At 38.2% G+C, this 20,370-nt stretch overlaps 1 protein-coding gene across 1 annotated transcript in view; it reads right to left on the reverse strand.

The window, feature by feature from the left end:
* LOC124612408 (mediator of RNA polymerase II transcription subunit 23) overlaps positions 1 to 20,370 on the reverse strand; it is a 191,425-nt gene that overhangs the window by 27,535 nt on the left and 143,520 nt on the right. Inside the window, exons 19-22 of the mRNA XM_047140601.1 lie at positions 14,188 to 14,347; positions 13,820 to 14,104; positions 9,418 to 9,624; positions 3,726 to 3,869 (exon numbers count right to left, since the gene is read on the reverse strand). Of these exons, the coding sequence (XP_046996557.1) occupies positions 3,731 to 3,869; positions 9,418 to 9,624; positions 13,820 to 14,104; positions 14,188 to 14,347 (791 nt within the window). The 3' untranslated portion in view covers positions 3,726 to 3,730. The remainder of the gene's footprint in view (positions 1 to 3,725; positions 3,870 to 9,417; positions 9,625 to 13,819; positions 14,105 to 14,187; positions 14,348 to 20,370) is intronic.

Here is a 20,370-nt window from a genome sequence, read left to right on the forward strand (position 1 = left end):
AGTGCTTACCAATATACTCTGACACCTTCCCCTTCATCTTTGTTTTCCCTCATTCTCACAAGTCTCTCTCATCCTGGGTCTGAGTAATCTGTCACTCCTTTATATCATCTTCCCGTACTACTTTTTCTTCCTGAGAAAGGAATATTGTTCTAGAGGCTATGATTAGTTCCTACCCTTTTAAATGTGTCTATCAGCAGTATCAGAATTTTGCCACCTGAAAGTAAATACTGGCCGGTCATTTTGTCATAATACAAAATGGAGTAGTGTTACAGTACTGCTACAATGACAGGAACCCAACTTCAAAATAAACCTACTTTCTCTACATACTCTAAGACACCAAAAAACCCTTGTACAATTGAAGGCAGCATATAAATCAGGATACTGAACTTGATGTACAAGATCAAAAAACTGACAAGCTCAAACAAAGGAACAGAAGAGAGGTCTAATGATATGTTAAGAAAAAGGTGAGTGAGAGCTCAGGAAAACTGGCTAATGGAGTAACAAAGTCAGGCAAATTACACTGTCAGGAGGAAGAAAGCAATCTCTTCTGGTCATGCAACGGTAATGAACAGGACCAGGCTGATAAAAACAGCATCACACAAGTTAAGGAACTCAAAGGTAATACTACAGATCACAGGGCATGACGATGGGGCTACGGATTGAAAGCTCAGTAAGGTAACATAACAAAAGCACTGGATAGAAATATCTTTAAACAGAAAATTGTGGACTAGAGGGTACCATTAGTTGAAGTCATGCCAGTCCACCAACGACCAGGGGCAGAAGAATGACGAATGCTCATATCCAGATGATGTAGTGTACCACATACAATATAATTTTTTTTGCTTCGTTCCACAATGTATGATTCAATAATATACAATGTCGGGAGGGGGGAGGGGGGGGGGGGGGGGAGAAATCTGAAGCATCCAGAAGTGGAAGAGAAACAACTGCAACTTCGCAGGCTGAGAGGATATGTTACGACATTAAAAATAGAGTCAAATTTACAGAGAATTTGGCAGTATGATCCCACTTATCAGTTAAATGTTGCAACCACTCTGGCCTGAATCCATGCACTGACTTGGTTGGGAAGGTTGTCAGAAGACCGTTGTACACCCTCCTGAGGAAAGACTGGTCCACAATTGTTGCAACCAGTCCTGGATATCCTGGATGCTGACACTGGGATGGAGCTGACATCTGAGCTGGTCCCAAATGTTCTGTTGTCAAGAGATCTGGAGATCTTGCTGACCATGGGAGTACCTCAACGGCATACCGGCAGTTTATAGAATGTTGAAAAATGGCACAATGATAGGGTCACGTGATGCAACATATGAGGACACAGTATTCTGTGACCTACCACTGTGCCATCAGAATTCCCTCAATCACTAACAGCTGTGACCTGAACTCATACCCAATGGCTCCAACATCATGACACTAAGAGTAACACTGCTGTGCCTCTCCAAAATATTGGGAGAATGGGACCTCTTCCCAGGTCACCACCACACTTGCTGACAATGGTCATTTTAGTCACTGTAGAACTGCAATTCATTGCTGAACACATTGTGATACCATCCAACAGCAGACAACGCTTCCTGGTCATGGTGCCACTCAAAATTCATCTGTTTGTGTTGTGGTGTTAATCGCTGCCTGTGCAATGGGCGGTAATTCCCTAGTCTGGTTGCTGCTAGTCTCCGACAAATGGTGTGGCAAGACAGAAGATATTGCAGGTAGGCAGATCTGAACAGGTTATGATGTGCTTGGTGTGTAGTACGATAATCTTACCTTCTGGTGGTCAGACAGGGCCGACCAGAACCTTGACAACAAGTATGCCTGCCCCCAATTTCCCATGCAGTCCAACATCGGGCCACTGTACACCCAAATGGTCCACAAATCTGGATATTGCACAAATCAACCAGCTAACCAAGTGTAGACATATATTGAGGCCTTTTTCTGGTTTATCAGGTGCTGATAACTCTCTCTCACACTATTATGTTGCATCTTTGTGCCCTTCACAGTGATCAACCATCATCTCACACTGTTCGTGGCCCTTCACACCCCTTACATACCCTACCAGGCCTGGTAACAACACTAAATACGAACAACACTCCTGCTCTCTGGTGGCCACTGCACCTGCCCACAGAATTGGAATTCTAATCACTTACAGAACTGCCAATGGTTCATACATGTACGAAGTTACACTGACATTCAATTTTCTCCTGTGTCCTTCACTTTTTTTGTCAGACAGTGTATTTGCTCCTCAGTGTTTGTAAAATAACCCCTTAGGAGAAACACCATATTTTCTTTAGAATAATATCATTTAAAAGAACTGAAAATGTGTACTTACACCTTTTAATTTTGTGACTGCAAAGTCTAAGTCCACCATTAATTTATCAAGCACTAAGTTTACTGTTACTGGAGGAAAAATTAAATGAAAGAAAAGAATAGTAATATACACAAGATTTAATGGTCCACAGTTATAGGTGAAAACCTTAAAGAAACAAGTGTCACTTAAAATGAATTGCTGATACAATGTTCATGGCTCACGTGTATGCAAGTGTTGTCTATTGGTTGCACAAATTTGGCCAAACTGTTTATTTTTTTTTTTTTATCACCAATGTGACTAGGATGATTCTGGAAAGTGTTATAATGTTAATAATTATAGTTGTTTCATAACTTAATAAGTATGTAGTTTTTAGAATTATTTGCTCTTTGCTTGCTTACCTAAAAGATGTTGCATGGACCTAAGAATTTGGGGAATACTCACATCCCATATTAGTGTAGACCCAATATTTATAGATTTATGGTATATTTGGCATAGGTATGTATGTTAGTGAATATGAAAAAAATATAATTTATTACTTTCACAAATACTCCAAGATGACAGAAGGTATATTACAGTTTAGCTTCCCATCAAATGCATTGAAACAGTGAACTACTGCTGTGAAAGACATGAGATGACCTATACCTGCAACATGCTTTCACTATGTACATGTCCTTTTTAGCAGTAAGTAATACACACTTGGAGATGAGACATGACACACCAAGATGATAATGTCTGGCTACTTAATGGAATTGTAGTAAATTTGTTCAATAAAACTTTTCTTGTTCACTAATAAAGACTGTTGCTATTACATGACATTCTCATTTCACGTCTGTGTTTGTTCATAAAACAACTGTTTGATAAGAAAGAGTGTGCCGAGACAGGAGGAATGAAATGCTTTTGCCCGGGTTTATTAAACTTTACTCTTCATATAGTGATCTGATAGCTATTTAGCACCATGTGTCCTGTGAAGGTGAGTGAAACATGTTTTAAAACACATGAATTATTTAGGACAAAAAATCAAATGAGGTCATTATAGAAGAAAATGAGTGCAAAGATACACCCCAAAATAAAATAAACATGTTCCTAACATATACTGCAACTCAGTAATACAAAATGAAAAAAAAATTAAATTACTGAGTTATTAACACAATATACACAAAATTGCTGTCAACAGTTTGAAATATATACAGATATATGGGGGGGGGGGGAGAGGGAGGCAGGGGGAGAGGGGGGGGGGGGGCGAGGGAGGCAGGGGGAGAGGGGGAGAGAGGGGGGAGGGGAGGAGGAGGGGGAGGGGGCGAGAGAGAGAGAGAGAGAGAGAGAGAGAGAGAGAGAGAGAGAAAGAGAGAGAGAGAGAGAGGAGGGGGGAGAGTTCATAATTTATATGCTGTTGTTAATTATTACAAACCTTTCTCAAGAGGCATTGATTTCTTCTATATTTAAATGCGCAATGAACCTGAGTCGCATTTGAAGAGCAGGCCTCAATCTTCGAATAATACACTCTACTTCATTTTTCATTGTGTCACCAACGAACATGTACTTTATATGATACCTGAGCTGTTGCTAAGGAAATAAACACTATTTGAAATTAATACATAATGATTAAAAGTTTCGCATTCACAATGCATTTAAACGTCATTAACACTGATTCTTATAGCTACGTAAAATGTAAGTTACAAAAGAAAAGTATGATGAATCTATAGTATGAAACCATTCATACACAAAACTAAAACTGCCACAGACTGGCTGAAGGAGAGTCAGCAAATAGCAAAACTGTCCACAGCAGAGAGTTATATTTAGAGCTCTTCAGAGTTCTTCACTGTGAATGACACTCAAAACTCATTGTTGAATGACAGCACTTTCTAGCTCAATGTGGTCTGTGAAGACTGTAGAAGTATTAGAAAGGGAAGATACTTCTGAATTTGGAAATATATCTGTGTAAGCCACATTGTGATGCTATCCACTGGATGCTACAGCTTCTAAGTTGTATAAGAGGCTCTACAGTGTAGATTTCTGCAGTGTACTCAGCATGTAGGAAAGTACGCTGTACTGGTATGCATGGATGACCAAAGTTGATACTATGAGCATGAGACAATAAACAATACAGTGTAATAACCAACAGGAACTAGTTACAGGAAGGAATGTAACACAGAAAAAGCTGGCTGCCAGTGATGTAGTGACAATTAGGGCCTGCATTTTAATGGTAAGTCACATATTTTCCCTCAACTTTAGTATAAATTTTACAACAATGTATGCACAAATCCGGGTACTACAGTGTAGAACAATGTATTTTTATTGAGGATATGAAGCCATATTTATAGCTTTTTTATAGGTCATATTTTAGACAACTTTTGCCATAAAAGATCATATTTCGCCCAACTTTGGCCAAAAATGCATATATCTCTTAAAGGACACAAGAATAAAAACATGAAATGTTTCAGGTGACATAGTCACAAATAAACACACAAATTATTACAAAGCTTTATGAATCAGGACTATAGACAAACAGCGTAACGCACTGGGCAATTCTCTGACATAAGACATAGTTGCACACGGTTGACAAAACTCTCTCGACACCAAGAGAGCAGCTTCTGACGTAATAAATACCAGACATGCGGTCATACTATTCAATTTAAATACAAACTCAGTCTGGTTCAACATGCCAAAAGTGAAGTGCTCCAACAGCATGGAGCTGCAAGGTTATGTTTGTGATTTTGGAGAGAAGTTCTTCAGCACCGATGGGGAAATGTTATTTTGAAAACCATGTGAAGTAAAAATTAATGAAGAAAAGGCACTGTAATATGCAACAACACTATAATACCATCAAATACAATAGCTGTAAGTAGAGAAGTGCTGAAAATGACAGCAGACAAATACTGTTATTCGAGCAGACAGGTCCATCTTCAACTTTGTAAGCATTCTTCAAGGACTTATGTGAGATGACGGTGTATTGCAACACCCCATTGGAGAAGCTGAAAATTCCACACTTCACGCAGTTCTTGGAGAAGTACACAAAACTTACAGTTCCAGTTGAATCATTGAGAAAGAACTGTTTATCTATATGCTATGAGGAGGTGCTCAGCAACATACAAATTAGTGTTGCTGACCAAAAAGTTTGGGTGTTCAGAGATGAAACCACTGATATGGGTAGGTGTTATGTTGCAAATGTAGTTTGTTATAAAAGTTGACAGGACTGGAGAAATGTTCCTCCTAAAGTGTGACAGAATGTAAGTAAACAGCTCATAAATTGCCGTTTTGTTTGATAGCTCTATGAAGCTACTGTGGCTCGATGGCGTGAACAGAGATTATGTTTTGCTGCTTGTTACTGACGGCGCTTCATACATGGCTAAAGCAGCCAAGGGGCTTCAGATTATTTACCTTAGTATGGTGTGTATAACATGCTTTCAAACGCATTACACAGAGTTGCAAAAGAGATGCAACCAAATTACCCTAATGTGGACAAATTAATTTCATGTGGCGAGAACATCCACGTAAAAGCTCCTCCACTATGAGTGCATAAATTCATGGAACAAGCACCTTCACTGCCCCTTTGCCCCTCCTTCAGCCTGTTTTTATACAATGGCTTTTCTTAGTTTAATGATGCTGAGTATTATTTCACCAACTACACCAAAAGAAAGATAATCTTTTGTGAGCTTCATAGCAATGAATCAAGTACTATCAAAATTGTGAAAGAATACTGGCAATATAACCAAACAACGCAAAGGGAACTGTAAGAAATGACCTTCCCTTCCCACTTGTAACACTTATTGCCCCACAATGGCAACTGGCTGTTGTAGGTAAATAACCAGCAAAAGCTTAACATCAATATATTAAAGAAACTAAAATAAGCAGAGTGACAATGGGCAACACTTGGCACAAAGGACACGATAATCAAATTCTGGAATCTTCAAACATTATATCAAGCTGAGGAACTATCACAACTCAGAGCAGTAGCAGAGAGATATAGACTCAACATCCTGCGAATAAGCGAAGTGAAATGGAATTAATTTGGAGACATGAATACCTTGAGTGGACTTACATTTCTGTATTCTGGAAAGCCAAATACTGATGAACCACATATGGAAAGGGTGTGACTACTCCTAAATAAAAGTCTAAAGCACAGCTTGATAATTTGGAAGCCAGTGTCTTCAAGAATTCCCACGGCAAGATTCAAGGGGAGAGTGGAACCCATCTCTGAAGTGCAGTGTTACATACCAAGTGAAGAAGCTAGTGAACAGTATGACGGCAATTTCTATGTGTAACACCAGAAAACAGTCTAGAACACCAGCAGGAAAGCTGTTTTAATTATGATGGGTGATTTTGATGCAAAGATGGATGCAGTAAATCTTCGAATGAAGCAACTGATGGGGTGACATGGAGTGGGCTGGTGAATAGTAATGGAGAGCTTTTGGTGGATTTCTGTGCCAACAATGATCTAATCATTAATGGCACAGTCTTCCCTCATAAAGAATGTCATAAAATATCAAGGGTACCTAAAAATCTTCACACCCAGAACCAAACTGACCATATAGCTTTCAGTAAAAAGTGGAGAAAATCCCTCACATGTGAGAAGCCGAAGGGGAGCAGACATAGATAATGACCACCATCTTATGACTGCACATGTTTGCATCAAGAAAGCCGCTAAAAAAATGTTTCCACTCAAAAAGAGAAATTTGATGTTGGCAAGTTGAAAAATGAAAGTAGCAGCCAAAAGTTCACACTAGAACTGAGATACTGATTTTGAGGACTTTCAAACATATGAAGGGGGCATTAATGAACACTGGGAGAAGAAGAATATAGCCTTTGTAAAGTCAGAGCTGAAAAAATTGTTGGCTTCTGGAACCCAAGACGAAAGGAATAGATGTCACAAAGAATCTGGAATTGTGTTGAGCAATGAAGAGAAGTAGAATTAAAACTGAACATTAGCAAGACATGGCTCCACAAGATGAAACTACAGGAGGAATATAAAGCTGAAGACATGGAGATGAATAAGTGTGTTAAGGCTGATTGCAGGAAGACCCTCAATGAAAAGAAAGTCACCCGCAATCAACCTGTAAGGAGCAAACAATGATATCTCATTACCAACAATGATGCAACAAAGAGAACCCGAAGATGAAGGTGATCCTGAGATGGTAGAAAATATGATTACCTCAGAGCCATCTTTAACAGAAGAGATCGAGACAGCAATTCAAGCAGCTAAAGAATGGACAGGCCCCAGAAGCAAATAACATTGCACCAGCACTTCTGGGCACTGACCCAGACACAACCACTGATCTTCTTCACCCTCTCTTGATAAACATCTGGAACTTGGAGAGCATGTCAAAGGAGTGGTGAGAAGGACTCCTTGTTAAATTGCCATAATTGGAGGGAAATCACCTTCCTTTTGATTCCAAGTCAAGTGATGGTGCGAATAATCCTTGATAAAATCAAGATGCACATCGAACTGCAGATAAGAAAGGAGCAAGCCGGTTTAAGAAGTAACTGTCCTTGCATAGATCAAATAAACTTAAGAGTCATTATAGAACAATCAAATGAATTCATCACTAGTCCTCACATCTTCTGTAGACTCTAATAAGGCCTTGGACTCAATAAAAATGAGTCATATGTGGAAATCTTTGAAAAATTGTGTGATACCAGAGACGACAGTAAAAGTTACTGGCAGACTTACAATAACTGCACATGCCAAGTCATCCACATGGGTAAAGTTATGGAGCCCTTCCCAGTTAAGTCTAGAGTTCACCAAGAATGTATTTTATTTCCAATTATCTTTTTACAAGTGTTATATAAAGTGATGAAAGTGCTGGAGGAGGAGAAGCGATTGATACTACGGGAATTGACTGCGTGATCAGAAGATCTTTTTTTGCCAAAACTTGCCTCCTATCAAAGTATCATGCTGACATGGGAGGAAAGCTGCAGGACCTTGAACATGAAGCTAAGATTGACGGGCTGAAAATGAATGCCGCCAAGACGAAGATTATGAAAATCAATACAAGAGACACGAGAAAGCTAAGAGTCAATAATGAGGATACTGAAATGGTAAACAAGCTCACATACCTGGAGAGAGTAGTTACTGAATATGAAGGAGCATCTGCAGATGTCAGAGCAAGAATCCAAAAGGCAAATGGGGGCTTCATCCAGCTGCATCCATTATGGAGGGACACAGAGATTTCTGCAACAACTAAACTTCAAATATTTAGAACAAGTGTGAAAACAGTGCTGCTATATAGTTGTGAACTTCATCACCAAGAGTTTGTAAGTCTTTCTCAGGAGATGTCTTTGGAAAACTCTTAAAATCTTTTGACCAAATGCGCTATCAAACAAAGACCTTTGGAATCAAACAAGAGAAGAATCTATCGCCATTCAAATCAAGAGGAGAAAGTTGAGCTGCCTCAAAAAGGACAGGATGCTGTAGAGAGACAATGTTTCTTCTGGAACCCGCAGGGTGAAAGGAACCGAGGAAGACCAAGGATATTATGGAGGCAGAGTGTGCAGGAATAGGACTAGGAGGAGGAGAAAATATTTGCAGAATTGAAGACTCTTCCTTGAAATACAGTGTGCTGGCAGAGCTCTATCGAAGCTCTAAGCTCATCACAAGAGCAACACAAAATAAATCAAGTAAGTCACTTACACTTTCTGCCATCATTATTATAAAATTTGTAATCTATCAGAGAGCTTAACTTAAGGTAAAAAATAAACCTTGAAGCTTCGTTTTTTTTAAGTGTGTATTGCCCTTTAAGATATCTCAAACATGCCAGTAACGTTTTAAATAATGGCATAAATGGCTGGTTTTCTGGACCGAAAATTTTTCTAAGTGGCTGGACCTAGACTTAATACTATAACCCTCTAACCGCATGTGATTTTCCAATTTTTCATACAAAATCATGGAGCGTTTTTATTCAGAAAAAAAATTATCTACAAATTTATAAAACTTTTGATTAGTGTGCTTGAGCACCCAACAACACACAAACTACAAGAACTTCAGGTATACAATAGTTGTAACTTAAAAGCACAAATAAACCATTCAAAAAAAGCGAAAATCAGAAGCTTCTGATCACTTGTTAGGTACATGAATCCAATGACCATATCAAGAAAAAGGATACAGAAGGTCACAGATAGGATCCATATACTGCAGAGTTGGTGAATTCCTGTCCACTTGTTCCAATAATTCATAGAGCTCAAGCGTAAGGTCCAACACACAACGTGGACGATCTGTGTTCAGTCTTTGTAGAAATGGGCCCACCAAATGGCACAAAAAGAGCAACTGTGCTTCACTTTGGACAAGTGGCCGTATCTGCTCTTTCACAAACCTGAAAAAGGGAACAGATACTGACAAATAAACACAAGTACTTTCAGTTTTGTGTTCTGCATTTCAAGCAACATTCATTTAGCAGGAACATATTTGTTGGCAGATTATGCACGGTGTATCATAATTAATGGTACAATGTATACAGTTGAAAATATACGATACTAGAAGCAAAGCAATCTCAGTACACATGGGCTCTAAAATTTGTACCTTAAGAGCTATGAGCACTTCTTCAAGTGAAACAAATTTCTTCTACTGCAAGCTCTCAGCTTTCCAAACTTTGAGAAGTGGTAGTACGGACCAAAACAAGAAAAAAAGTCCAGTAAACATGAGCTCTAAAGTGCATACCTTGAGAGTTATGAACACTTCTTCATCTCCACTACTGTGAAACACATCTCTTCTACTGGAGAAGTGCTCATAGCTCTTAAACTACGCACTTGATAATTTTTTCTTGTTTTAGTCCACACTGCCTCCTCCCAAAATATGGAAAACAAAGAGTTTTTAGTATGAGAGATTTGTTTCACAGTAATGAAGATGGAAAAGTGTTCACAGCTGCTTCAGTATGCATTTTTGAGTCCTTGTTTACCGATATTTTTTTGTTTCTAATGCCGTGTACTTTCAACTGTATGCATTAACATTGTTAATTATGTTACATCTAGTATACATTGAGATAAATAAATGTGAAAAGTTAAAATTGGGCTAGACTGATGGATCCCAGTTTTTTCTAGCACTTTAGCCATAACTTCTACTGGAGAACATCCTTTTGAACATCCTTTTACTTCATGCCCACCTGCAAATTAAAGGCTTCTCTGTTCAACAAGTAGTGATCTAACCTCATACACATATTTATTCTCTATTCTGTATTTTCCACCCTCATAAATATGAAAGAACAGTGAAAAAATTCCTCAAAAGGCACCTGGGGTTAACATCATCTATTAAATCCAAAACATATCACACATAGTACACACTAACACAAAACTTGTGGTATTAATTACAGTGTACAAGAGTACAAAAGAAGAAAGTATACCATGACGTACACTTATAAGCCTAAACATTATGAGCATCTACTTATTAATCTATTGGTTCACCTCTGGAATGCAGTTCTGCAGTGATCCTGCATGGCACAGATTCAACAAGTCCTTGATAGGTTTATGTCTATGCACAGGTACATAAATTATGGGCTAATGATTTGTGAGTGCCAAGCTACATGGTGACACACACAACTGCAGAAAAAAGATACGCATCCCTAAGTCACCTTATTAACAAATGAGACTTGCAACCAGAAGTTTTATTATATAATAAGCAAAGAGTAAAATAGAATAACATGCAGAGTATAAATGTACAGATATTGGTGTCGGGTTTTATTTTTATTTTGCATGTGGTGAGCCGCATTGACAGACAGCGTACGTCTTCAGCATGGGATGGTGGTCAGAGCGATTTCATGAGAGGAAGTAAATGAATTGGAGCGACTTCATGAGAGGAAAAACCTGACTGGGTGTGGAAATTCCATAAACTGCCATCCTGTTCTTTAAATGTGGTGGAGTTGCAAAGAATGATTTTATTGACAATGGACACATGTTGTATGTGATGAAATCGAACTTTGAACATTATTACTGTTTACTGGTATACTGAATGATGGTCGTTGTCATAAAATGTGGTTAATGATGAAAAAAATATACAATTTTTTACCTCAACAGTACTATGGAGAGTTATTTGCAAAAGTGGAGTTCAAAAATATCAATTCTGGACTTTAAAGTAATTATCACAGATTTTGAGAAGTCTGAGAGAACATCGGTCACACGAATGTAAAGCAGACAACACAACATTAGAAGAAATAGTTATAAAGCAACTGGTGCCCAACAACATCTGAGATGTGTTCCTTTAGATTCAGATCAGGTGAATTTGGTGGCCATGATATCAATGTGAGTTCACTATCATGCTCCTCAAACCACCATAACATGATTCTGGTCTTGTGATACAGACTGACCCTATAGTAGAAGATAGTCCCCAACAGCCCATGTCTGGTTGGGGTACAGGTTTTGAGCAACCATTCACCTAGATGGTAGCACATCCAGACACAAAAATCAACCAGGCGACATGTTTCCATCGATCCACAATCCAATCTCAATGGTTCTATGCCTGATGCAGTTGTAATTGACAGCATTGTTAGGTCAACATGGTAACATGTGGGGGGTCATCTGCTGTGGACCCCATCTTCAACAAGTGCATTAAATAGTGTGTTCCAAAATATCTGGGCCTTTAACAGCATTGTACTCTGCTTTACAGTGTGGGTAAGATTCATTCCGTGGTGAGACATAGACGTCCATTACCACCTACTCATGGTTTCATCGTACTTCAACCATTTTCCTAAGATATTAACAACAAAAGCACACAAACAGTTGATCAGCTTTGCTGTTTCTATGGTGCTCACTGCCAGGTGCCAGACCACAGCAATCTACCATTTGTCAAAGCCATTTATGTCAGTATATTTCCCCAGTTGTGACCCATACTGACTTCATTTATATACTTTATTTACCATATTACATGCCTCAATGCCTCCAGGTGGTATTCAGTCTAGTGATGGGCAGTGGTAATAATGTTTTGGCTCATCAGTGGATGTACACTAATTAATATGCAAAGTGAGAAACATATCCATGCACCAATTCCTCAATTTATTCCACATATACCACACCTCACAGATGCTACAGTTCCCAGCAACAGGAAATATAATACACTATCAATTGTACAAATGTCTATCACAATTTAGAATAATATATAAATATACTGAGTAAATATTCAGCTGCTAAGATCTGCAAGACTAAATTACAAGCAATTAATAAAAAAGAGTAGAACATTCATCAAGAGTGGTAATACAATTAGAAGTTCTAATGAAAAATTTTGAACAAATAAACAAAAGGATTTTCACCATCCGATTTCGTAATAAATGCAATAAAAATTCAAGACAGCTAATTACAATGTAGTTTCATGACCACTAATAATGCTTATGCACATAAAAACTGAAATATTATGGTAGAAACAAAATCACAAAGTTCAGATTCACAACAGCTGACTACAGAAACCTAGTGAAATGCAGATTAACTGCTAGACCGTGTGGGAAGGTTTTGTAAAATCATTGTAAAAACTGTGATACAATTTGACACAAAATGCAGAACTCGACACAAACTTCTGAGTAAATGTATGGTAAATCATACGTCAGAGCAAGGTGTCAACTCATATCTCTTTTCAACCTACTTGTTTTGGCATAAGATTTACCTCACACTGACATGGAACTTCATTTCCTGGAACCTGTTTGTCAGATAATGGAAAAAAAAGAGAGAGAGAGAGAGAGAAAGAAAGAATGAAAGAAAGAAAGAAACCTTTATGCAATCAAGAGAGAATTATTCACAACAGTCCTTCGGTGTTCATAGAAATAAATGTTTGGTTCTGTACATTAGTATAGGTTGTTATTTCATTGTATTAGTCACTGAAATTGCCTGCCTTAAAATCAGATATTTCTTTATATTTTTTTCCACATATTGATGACACCTTTATGGTGGGAACACAAGATAAATTTCTACTGCCCATCAAGGTCATTAATGAGGAGATAAAATTTAGCATAGGGATTGAAAATGAAATGTGTGGATGCAGGTTGGGCATACATTAGGAAAAATTAGTGGTCATGGATTAAAACCAGGTGACCAAAGTGTTATGCAGAATACCAGTAAATGGCTTCAGGAATGCTCTTAATAAAAGGACGTTATCAAGACCAAAACAAATGAGGTGACTGACGGGAGAGATAAGCAATGTACAGAATCCCAAACTGACCACAGTTTGCCGCAACTGCATCTATCAAGCTGAAACCTGACTGGTGATGCTCTGACTCAACTACAGCTTTTCCCTACCATTAAGTGCACGATCAGTCTTGGAACAATGCCAGTTTCTAACGAAACCTATAAATCGACGACACAGCTGCTAATCAACTTTTCTGTTGAATACCATCACACTTCTTCAATTAACTTCACTTAATTAGAATCCTCACTAGCTTATATTAGTAGAATCTTTGTCACATATGCAATCTACATTTTATCATATGTAACATGACACCCTTACACAATACTGCTGTTTAAATAAACTGTAACATTAATCTATAGCTGCAGAAACAAGTGTACAAACAAATGCATTTTTTTTAAATTACTTACTGTGGAACAGTTGTAATCTGACCAACACCAGCATGATGCCACATTGAATGTGCCAGTGCAAGAGTGTATGAAAATTTGTTTTCTAGGAGAGCATCATGGGTAGCAACAAATTTAAAAATCTGGAATGGAGAGCTGCGATATGTCCAATGTGCCAACTGTGGGCAACTTATCACTTGCACCAGGCGTTCATGCAGAACGCACCAGTATGAATCGGGAAGTGCAGCCATGATGAGACCAATAGAGTTGATCCACAAATGAATTTGGCTTGGGGGAATCACTGTATAGCTGAAATTGTGAACGAAAATAGCATAATTATTAAATGACAAAACAGAAAAGAATAACAATGTGTCCACTTTATGTCTGCTCACCCTTTGGCAACAACATCCAGAAGATTGTTTCCCACCATTGTAGGAGTAACAGGGACAGCCATTAGTTCTACACAAGTGACATAGAGAGCATGTGCTGCTGGATTTGGAAATTCATTAAATCTCCAATCTGTTGATGGAAACTGTGATTTTCCTGACATTGCTACATTAGAATTAAGGATCATTACACTATGACAACAAGAATTTTGTTTCACTTCTCAAAATACTAATAACAATGAATACATCCACAATTGCCATACAGTCAAGAAAATTATTTTAATTCAATACCAACGATATGGCATTATTTTGTATGCATTTTATTCCAAGCATTACATTTTTCAATGCAAAGATAGTATCTGAATAGCAAACTTTAAATTAGAACCATTTCAATAAAGCAAAAAATTTCCACACTGAGAGAAACTGTTCACGTCTTCAACTTCTTAGAAACACTAATCACACTGTTTTAAACAAATATGGATCAATGGCAATATACTCAGATTTATCCAAGGAATGTTTCAACATCTTCTATATATTAGTACAAAAATATAGTCAGAGCAATGGTATTTGGATTCATCATCTTCTATCTATTAGTAAAAGAATATGAAACAAATACTAACAAAGAGATAGAGGGGCTGGCCAGTACTTACCTCAGCTCAGTACAGCCGATAGATACACATAAAACAGAACTGAAAATTTACATTCCTAGCTTTCGGAACTTTGTTCCTTCATCAGGGAGGAGAGAGGAGAAAAAAGGGGAAGAAGGGAAAGTGGATTCAGTTACTCACAACCCAGGTTATGAAGCAACAGGGAAAGGTAAACAGGGAGGGTAGCAAGGATGGAGGCATGGTTGTCAGGGTAATGGTATTGGTATGCATGCAACAGCATGTGCCACCTAATGTCACAAAATGCCGCATATAAAAATGCAATTTTCTGAGGCTCAAATTCTATTGGTGATAGAAAAGTAAGGTCAAATGTTTTGGATGGCCCTTGGGCTATGGACCATTTGTACACCCCACACTAACTGTCCCACCACACAGGGTCAAAGTAAGAATATTACACACTTCCTCCAGCTTAGGCATACAGAGCAAATCGCTCAGTTCTTTTTGCATTATATATGGTTTATGGTGCACCTTAAAGGGCTTATGAAGGCAGCATCATTTAGTTCATGGGCGGTTCCTGTAAAAACCCGAGAAACATGCTTTTTACGTACCAACACTGAGGCGCAGATTCCAAGATGACTATACACAACAAATGACTGAAATTTTCACAATGTACTCCAAAGATCCAGATCTCAAACAAACTGGAAAATTTTCTTGAATCTTTATCTTTATCCAAAATACAGAGGTTGAAAGTTATCGTGGAATTGGGTTACTCTGATAAAAGCTTTATAACTTTTAAAAAGAATTACTTCATTTCTGAATGCAACTGTACAATATTGTTTTTTGCAGGTTGAAAGTTATCGTGGAATTGGGTTACTCTGATAAAAGCTTTATAACTTTTAAAAAGAAGAATTACTTCATTTCTGAATGCAACTGTACAATACTGTTTTTTGCATTGGCAGCACTGAATGCCACTCTTCATCACTGCCCAAGTGCTGCACATACAAACGGATCAATAACAGAGATTTTCATACAAATCTGCGAGTATTGCTTTTAACTTTTCACAGACCTAAATAACTTAAAGGGTACCAGATTGGATATGAAAGATGCTAGAAAAAATGATAGTTTATGTTGCTATGTGTTTAATTATCTCAAGAAAGAAATCTTGCCTTTATTATAACCTCAAGAAGCTCATATGACCTTGTGCGTGGCTTCTGAAAAATTTAACATACCCTATTATATGGTATTCAGTAAGCACCATGTAAAAAAAAAAGGAGGTGAGTGCTCAGCCAGTATTTTCCAAAAAAGAAGAGAAATCTATATTGAAAGCTTGTGCCAAATGTTCTGAATAGGGATATCCACTTACAATCTCAAATTTGCACATATTTGCTACAACTCTTTTAGACAGACAATGCTGAACAATTTCTAAATTTAAAAACAGCCTTTCTGGACAAGATTGGGCACACTCGCTAATGAAGTGTCACAAAAACATATATTCTAAATGGGTTGCTACTAACATCAAATGAGCTCGAGCCGCAGTATCCCCTGAAAGTATGGAGGAATATATCAAGAACCATGAAACAACTTTAGAAGATGCATCTGACTCAAATATTTTCAATTATGATGACTATGACCGAAGTGAATATATAATAGAGGTGTTGAACACCCAAAAAAGGCAATGAGTTTTTCCGAAGTGCAACATCAATAATGGTTTGTGGGTCTGCTGATAGTGTGCTTTTACACCCTATATCCTATACGAAAGTCTACATCTTTATGACACTTGAAATGAAAGAGCTCATTATGGCCCACCATGTAGCAATAAGCTTTGTCGCTCAACAGGATCATGATTTAACTATACAGTTAGTGGTTGGAGCAATGCCCAAACAGTCAGAGATTGGTTTGTGAGTAGTTTTTTATCTCATGCAAAACACTGCATGGATATAAAGTTCTTAATGCGGATAATATTTCTTCTCATTTAGATGAAGAGGTCATAAAAATTTGTGATGAAAATAATGTTGATTTTGCATGTTTAGTGCCATGTGGCATTCTTCCACCCAATGAAAACAGCCTAGTGACAAGTGACGACAAAATTGGAAGATGAAAAACACTGGCAACTGTTCTAAAGAATACGTTTCTGGATCTTTTGAAAAAAGCTCTCGATAAAACACATCAAACTCAACCAAAACCAAATTCTTCTTACTAAAACATAACTTCTGGTGTGAAACAGAATATCATGAATGGGTTTTGTCAACTGGCATTCATTCTATTAACAAAGAAAAAGTTCTTAATCACTTCCCAAGAGAACATACTGAAGAACAAGAAATTGAAAGCACTTTGCAGATTTCTTGAAGGAATAAAGATATGGAAGCACTTCAAACCAACCTGCAAGAAATAATAATCATACAGATGAACAGAACACCACCATGGCTTCCGACCACATAGAAACAGAAATTCAAGCATTGGCTGAGTTGGTTTCATCTCAAACCTGAGCTGCAGGTGTACACAGTGAGGAAATTCAACACAGACAGTTGAATGAAAATGATCCTGATGAAGATGTGGTAGAATAGGAAGATGAGAGACAGAGTGCACTTTAGGAAGATTCTTATCAGTGAAATTCTTTGCGAGACATGACAAAAAGATGTGCAAATATGTTTGTCAAATTACTGAAAGAGATCCTTTACCTGTAGAAAGGTTAAGTCAGCTGGAAATGTGCATTTTGGCTCCAGCTTCCAGGGTTGGCAGTCGTGTGTATGTGAAGTGCACTTGCTTGTGTGAATGAATGGTGTGTGTGTCCAAGAACTGTTATGAGATTATCTGTTATCAGCATGCATTACTTACAATCCCAATAATCTCTTAACCTAGCCTTACACATCTAAAAAAATTTTCAAACAATGGAAAATCCAGGATGAAATGTAACAATACCAGAGAAGAAAAGTTGCTACTCACCATATAGCGAAGATGCTGAGTCGCAAGGGGGGGGGGGGGGGGGGGCAAACCCAGTCACCACTCCCATCATGCACTGGTGCTGCTGCTCGCAGTGTGGTTTCAGTTCTCTGAGACTGCAGACATGTGTGCCAGTTGCATTTGCATGAGTGTGTGTGTGCGTGTGTGTGTGTATGTGTATCTACTACTGATAAAGGCCTTAATAGACGAAAGCTATAATCGTGTGACTCTTTTTGTTGGGTCTATCGTGACTCAGCATCTCCGGTGTACGGTGAGTAGCAACTTACCTTCTGTGGCATCATTAAAAAAAAAATTTCAAGTTTCAGCAGTGTGAGGGAAATGTATTCACATATTCACTTAACTTTTGTGTGTTAATAACGACTTCTTTACTATTTATTTCTTTTTAATTCATATTTGCACAAAACAAAAGCACTGTTTTGTAAATCCACAAGGTTGTGAACTAATGACTGCAACTGAACGTGACCTGATTGGCAAAGTTAGCCAGTCAAAGATGATCATACTTGACAGCGATATAACGTGAGATTAATGTTTATGCAGTGCAGATTTCCAAGTTCAGACTGATCTGAGCTCATTTTTCTGTGTTAATTTATGGTCAATTGTTCTGTACAATAGGCCTTAAAATTAAACAAATAAAAATAAAAAAGTAAAAAAAAAAGACACTACCCACTCCATTCAATTGTTTTTGCACGTCCACTGCCATTTCTGACAGAAATGTCATCGGCAAACTTCAAAGTCTGTAAATATTTTAGGATTAAAGGAGCCCACTCACTGAAAAGCAGAAGCATTGAAATTGTCCATAGGCTCACACAAAAGAAAGAAAACATCTAGCTGGGAAAAGGGGGGGAGGGGGGGGGGGGGCATACGTGCGCTGGCACATCCCTATGTCCCTAATGGTGGTAGGGTACACTAACATGCAAATTCTATTTTTCGGTAGGTGGACTGGTTATGGTGCAGGTAGTGTTGGGGAAGGGGGCAGACAGAAGGAGGCAGGGAGAGCAACTGCGGGTGGGTGGGTGGGGGGGGGGGGGGGGGGGGCTAGGCAGCTCGGAGGGAGGCGGCCATCTCCCTCTCCCTCTAAAAGCACCACCCGACACTAACCCCTCCACAATCAGTCCACCTGCCGAAAAATAGCATTGGCACGTTAGTCTAGCCCCACGCAGGAGCATAGGGGAGTGTGTGTGTGTGTGTGTGTGTGAACAAATCAACAGTTCTGCTTTTCGGTATGTGATTATATGATCTCCTTTAATCCTGACGTATTTTCATTGTACAAGAACTTTCCTACAACACTTAAACCTCAAAGTTTTTATTTCTTCATTGTTGACTAGACTATGAAAGTGCAAAAGCAAAGATCAAACAATGAGCTAGACGAGCAATGTTAGGGATGCTCAACATAAAACAGTCAGCCTAGCACAGAACTATAGTGCACCCAAGTTCATGGACTAACAACGGGATAATGATATTTCCTTTGTGTTGGACCACTGTCGGGTAGAATTTTTTTTAAAGAAATTTCCACCATTTAACTGTTAGATGTTCATTTATTTCACACAATCATGATTTCAGTTTTACAACCATTCTCAAGTGCATGTTGAAATGTTAAAGTATAGTCAATATATTCCTATGACCTGCATTCATCACTTCTGTTCAACTGACATTATTTTATCAGTAACACATCAATAAGTATGGAATGATGCCTGACCTTCCAATGGTACCCACACTTATATATGGTTGCTGCTCCAGCATCCTGGCAGCAGTCCATCAGTTTGGAAACAACAATAACGCACATGAATTGCCTGCGCAATTCTTTGTAGAGGTAGCATCTATTATGCACATAGGTCAAGTGGTTTTGTTTCCCACAGTAACAATGCACTGTGTGAGAAAACATCTGCGATGAGGACATTCTGAATGGAGTCATCTGTTGCTGTCTGACTAAGTTATGATTTGGTGACAAGCCTTACAATTAATACATTTGTATCAGAAGAGAGGGTAAAATGTGAAACGAAACCATATTTCTCATTTGAACGGATATAACCACTCATAAACCCAACATTAACCAATTTTTTTTTAAAAATGACATCATGTTCACTTTTAGCTGTAAATGTTTTATTTTTTATGCCACCACCAGACAGCAACAACAATCTGTAAATTCAAAACAAAGATGTAGAACAGACATTATATCTTATACACTTCGTAACTCACTGCCAAGGGATATGGGAGCTTATGGTAAATTCATCCACAACATTATTTGTCATATGTTGCAAAACTTCCAATCTTCCCAGTAATTTATTCCTGGCATTACACTGATTCTGTAAGGCACTAAATGACAACAAAACAAATTTAAGTACATAGCCATAATAACAAGAAAGACCAATTTAGCATCTTTAAAAAAAAAAAAAAAAAGTGGTCATTGGAGACAAAGCACAAGCTTGGTATGATGAAGGATGGGAAACAAAATTGGCTGTGCCCTTTCAAAGGAGCCATCCTGGCATTCACCTTATGTGACGGAGGTGAATCGCAGAAAACCTAAATCTGAATGGCCACCTAATACGAGTCCAGTGTCTTCCCACTGCACCACTTTGTTTGCTACCAAATGACAAAGTCAGTCTTTATTGATGACATAAAATAA

Source organism: Schistocerca americana, chromosome 4, assembly GCF_021461395.2.
Source record: "Schistocerca americana isolate TAMUIC-IGC-003095 chromosome 4, iqSchAmer2.1, whole genome shotgun sequence".
NCBI classification, from domain to species: domain Eukaryota; kingdom Metazoa; phylum Arthropoda; class Insecta; order Orthoptera; family Acrididae; genus Schistocerca; species Schistocerca americana.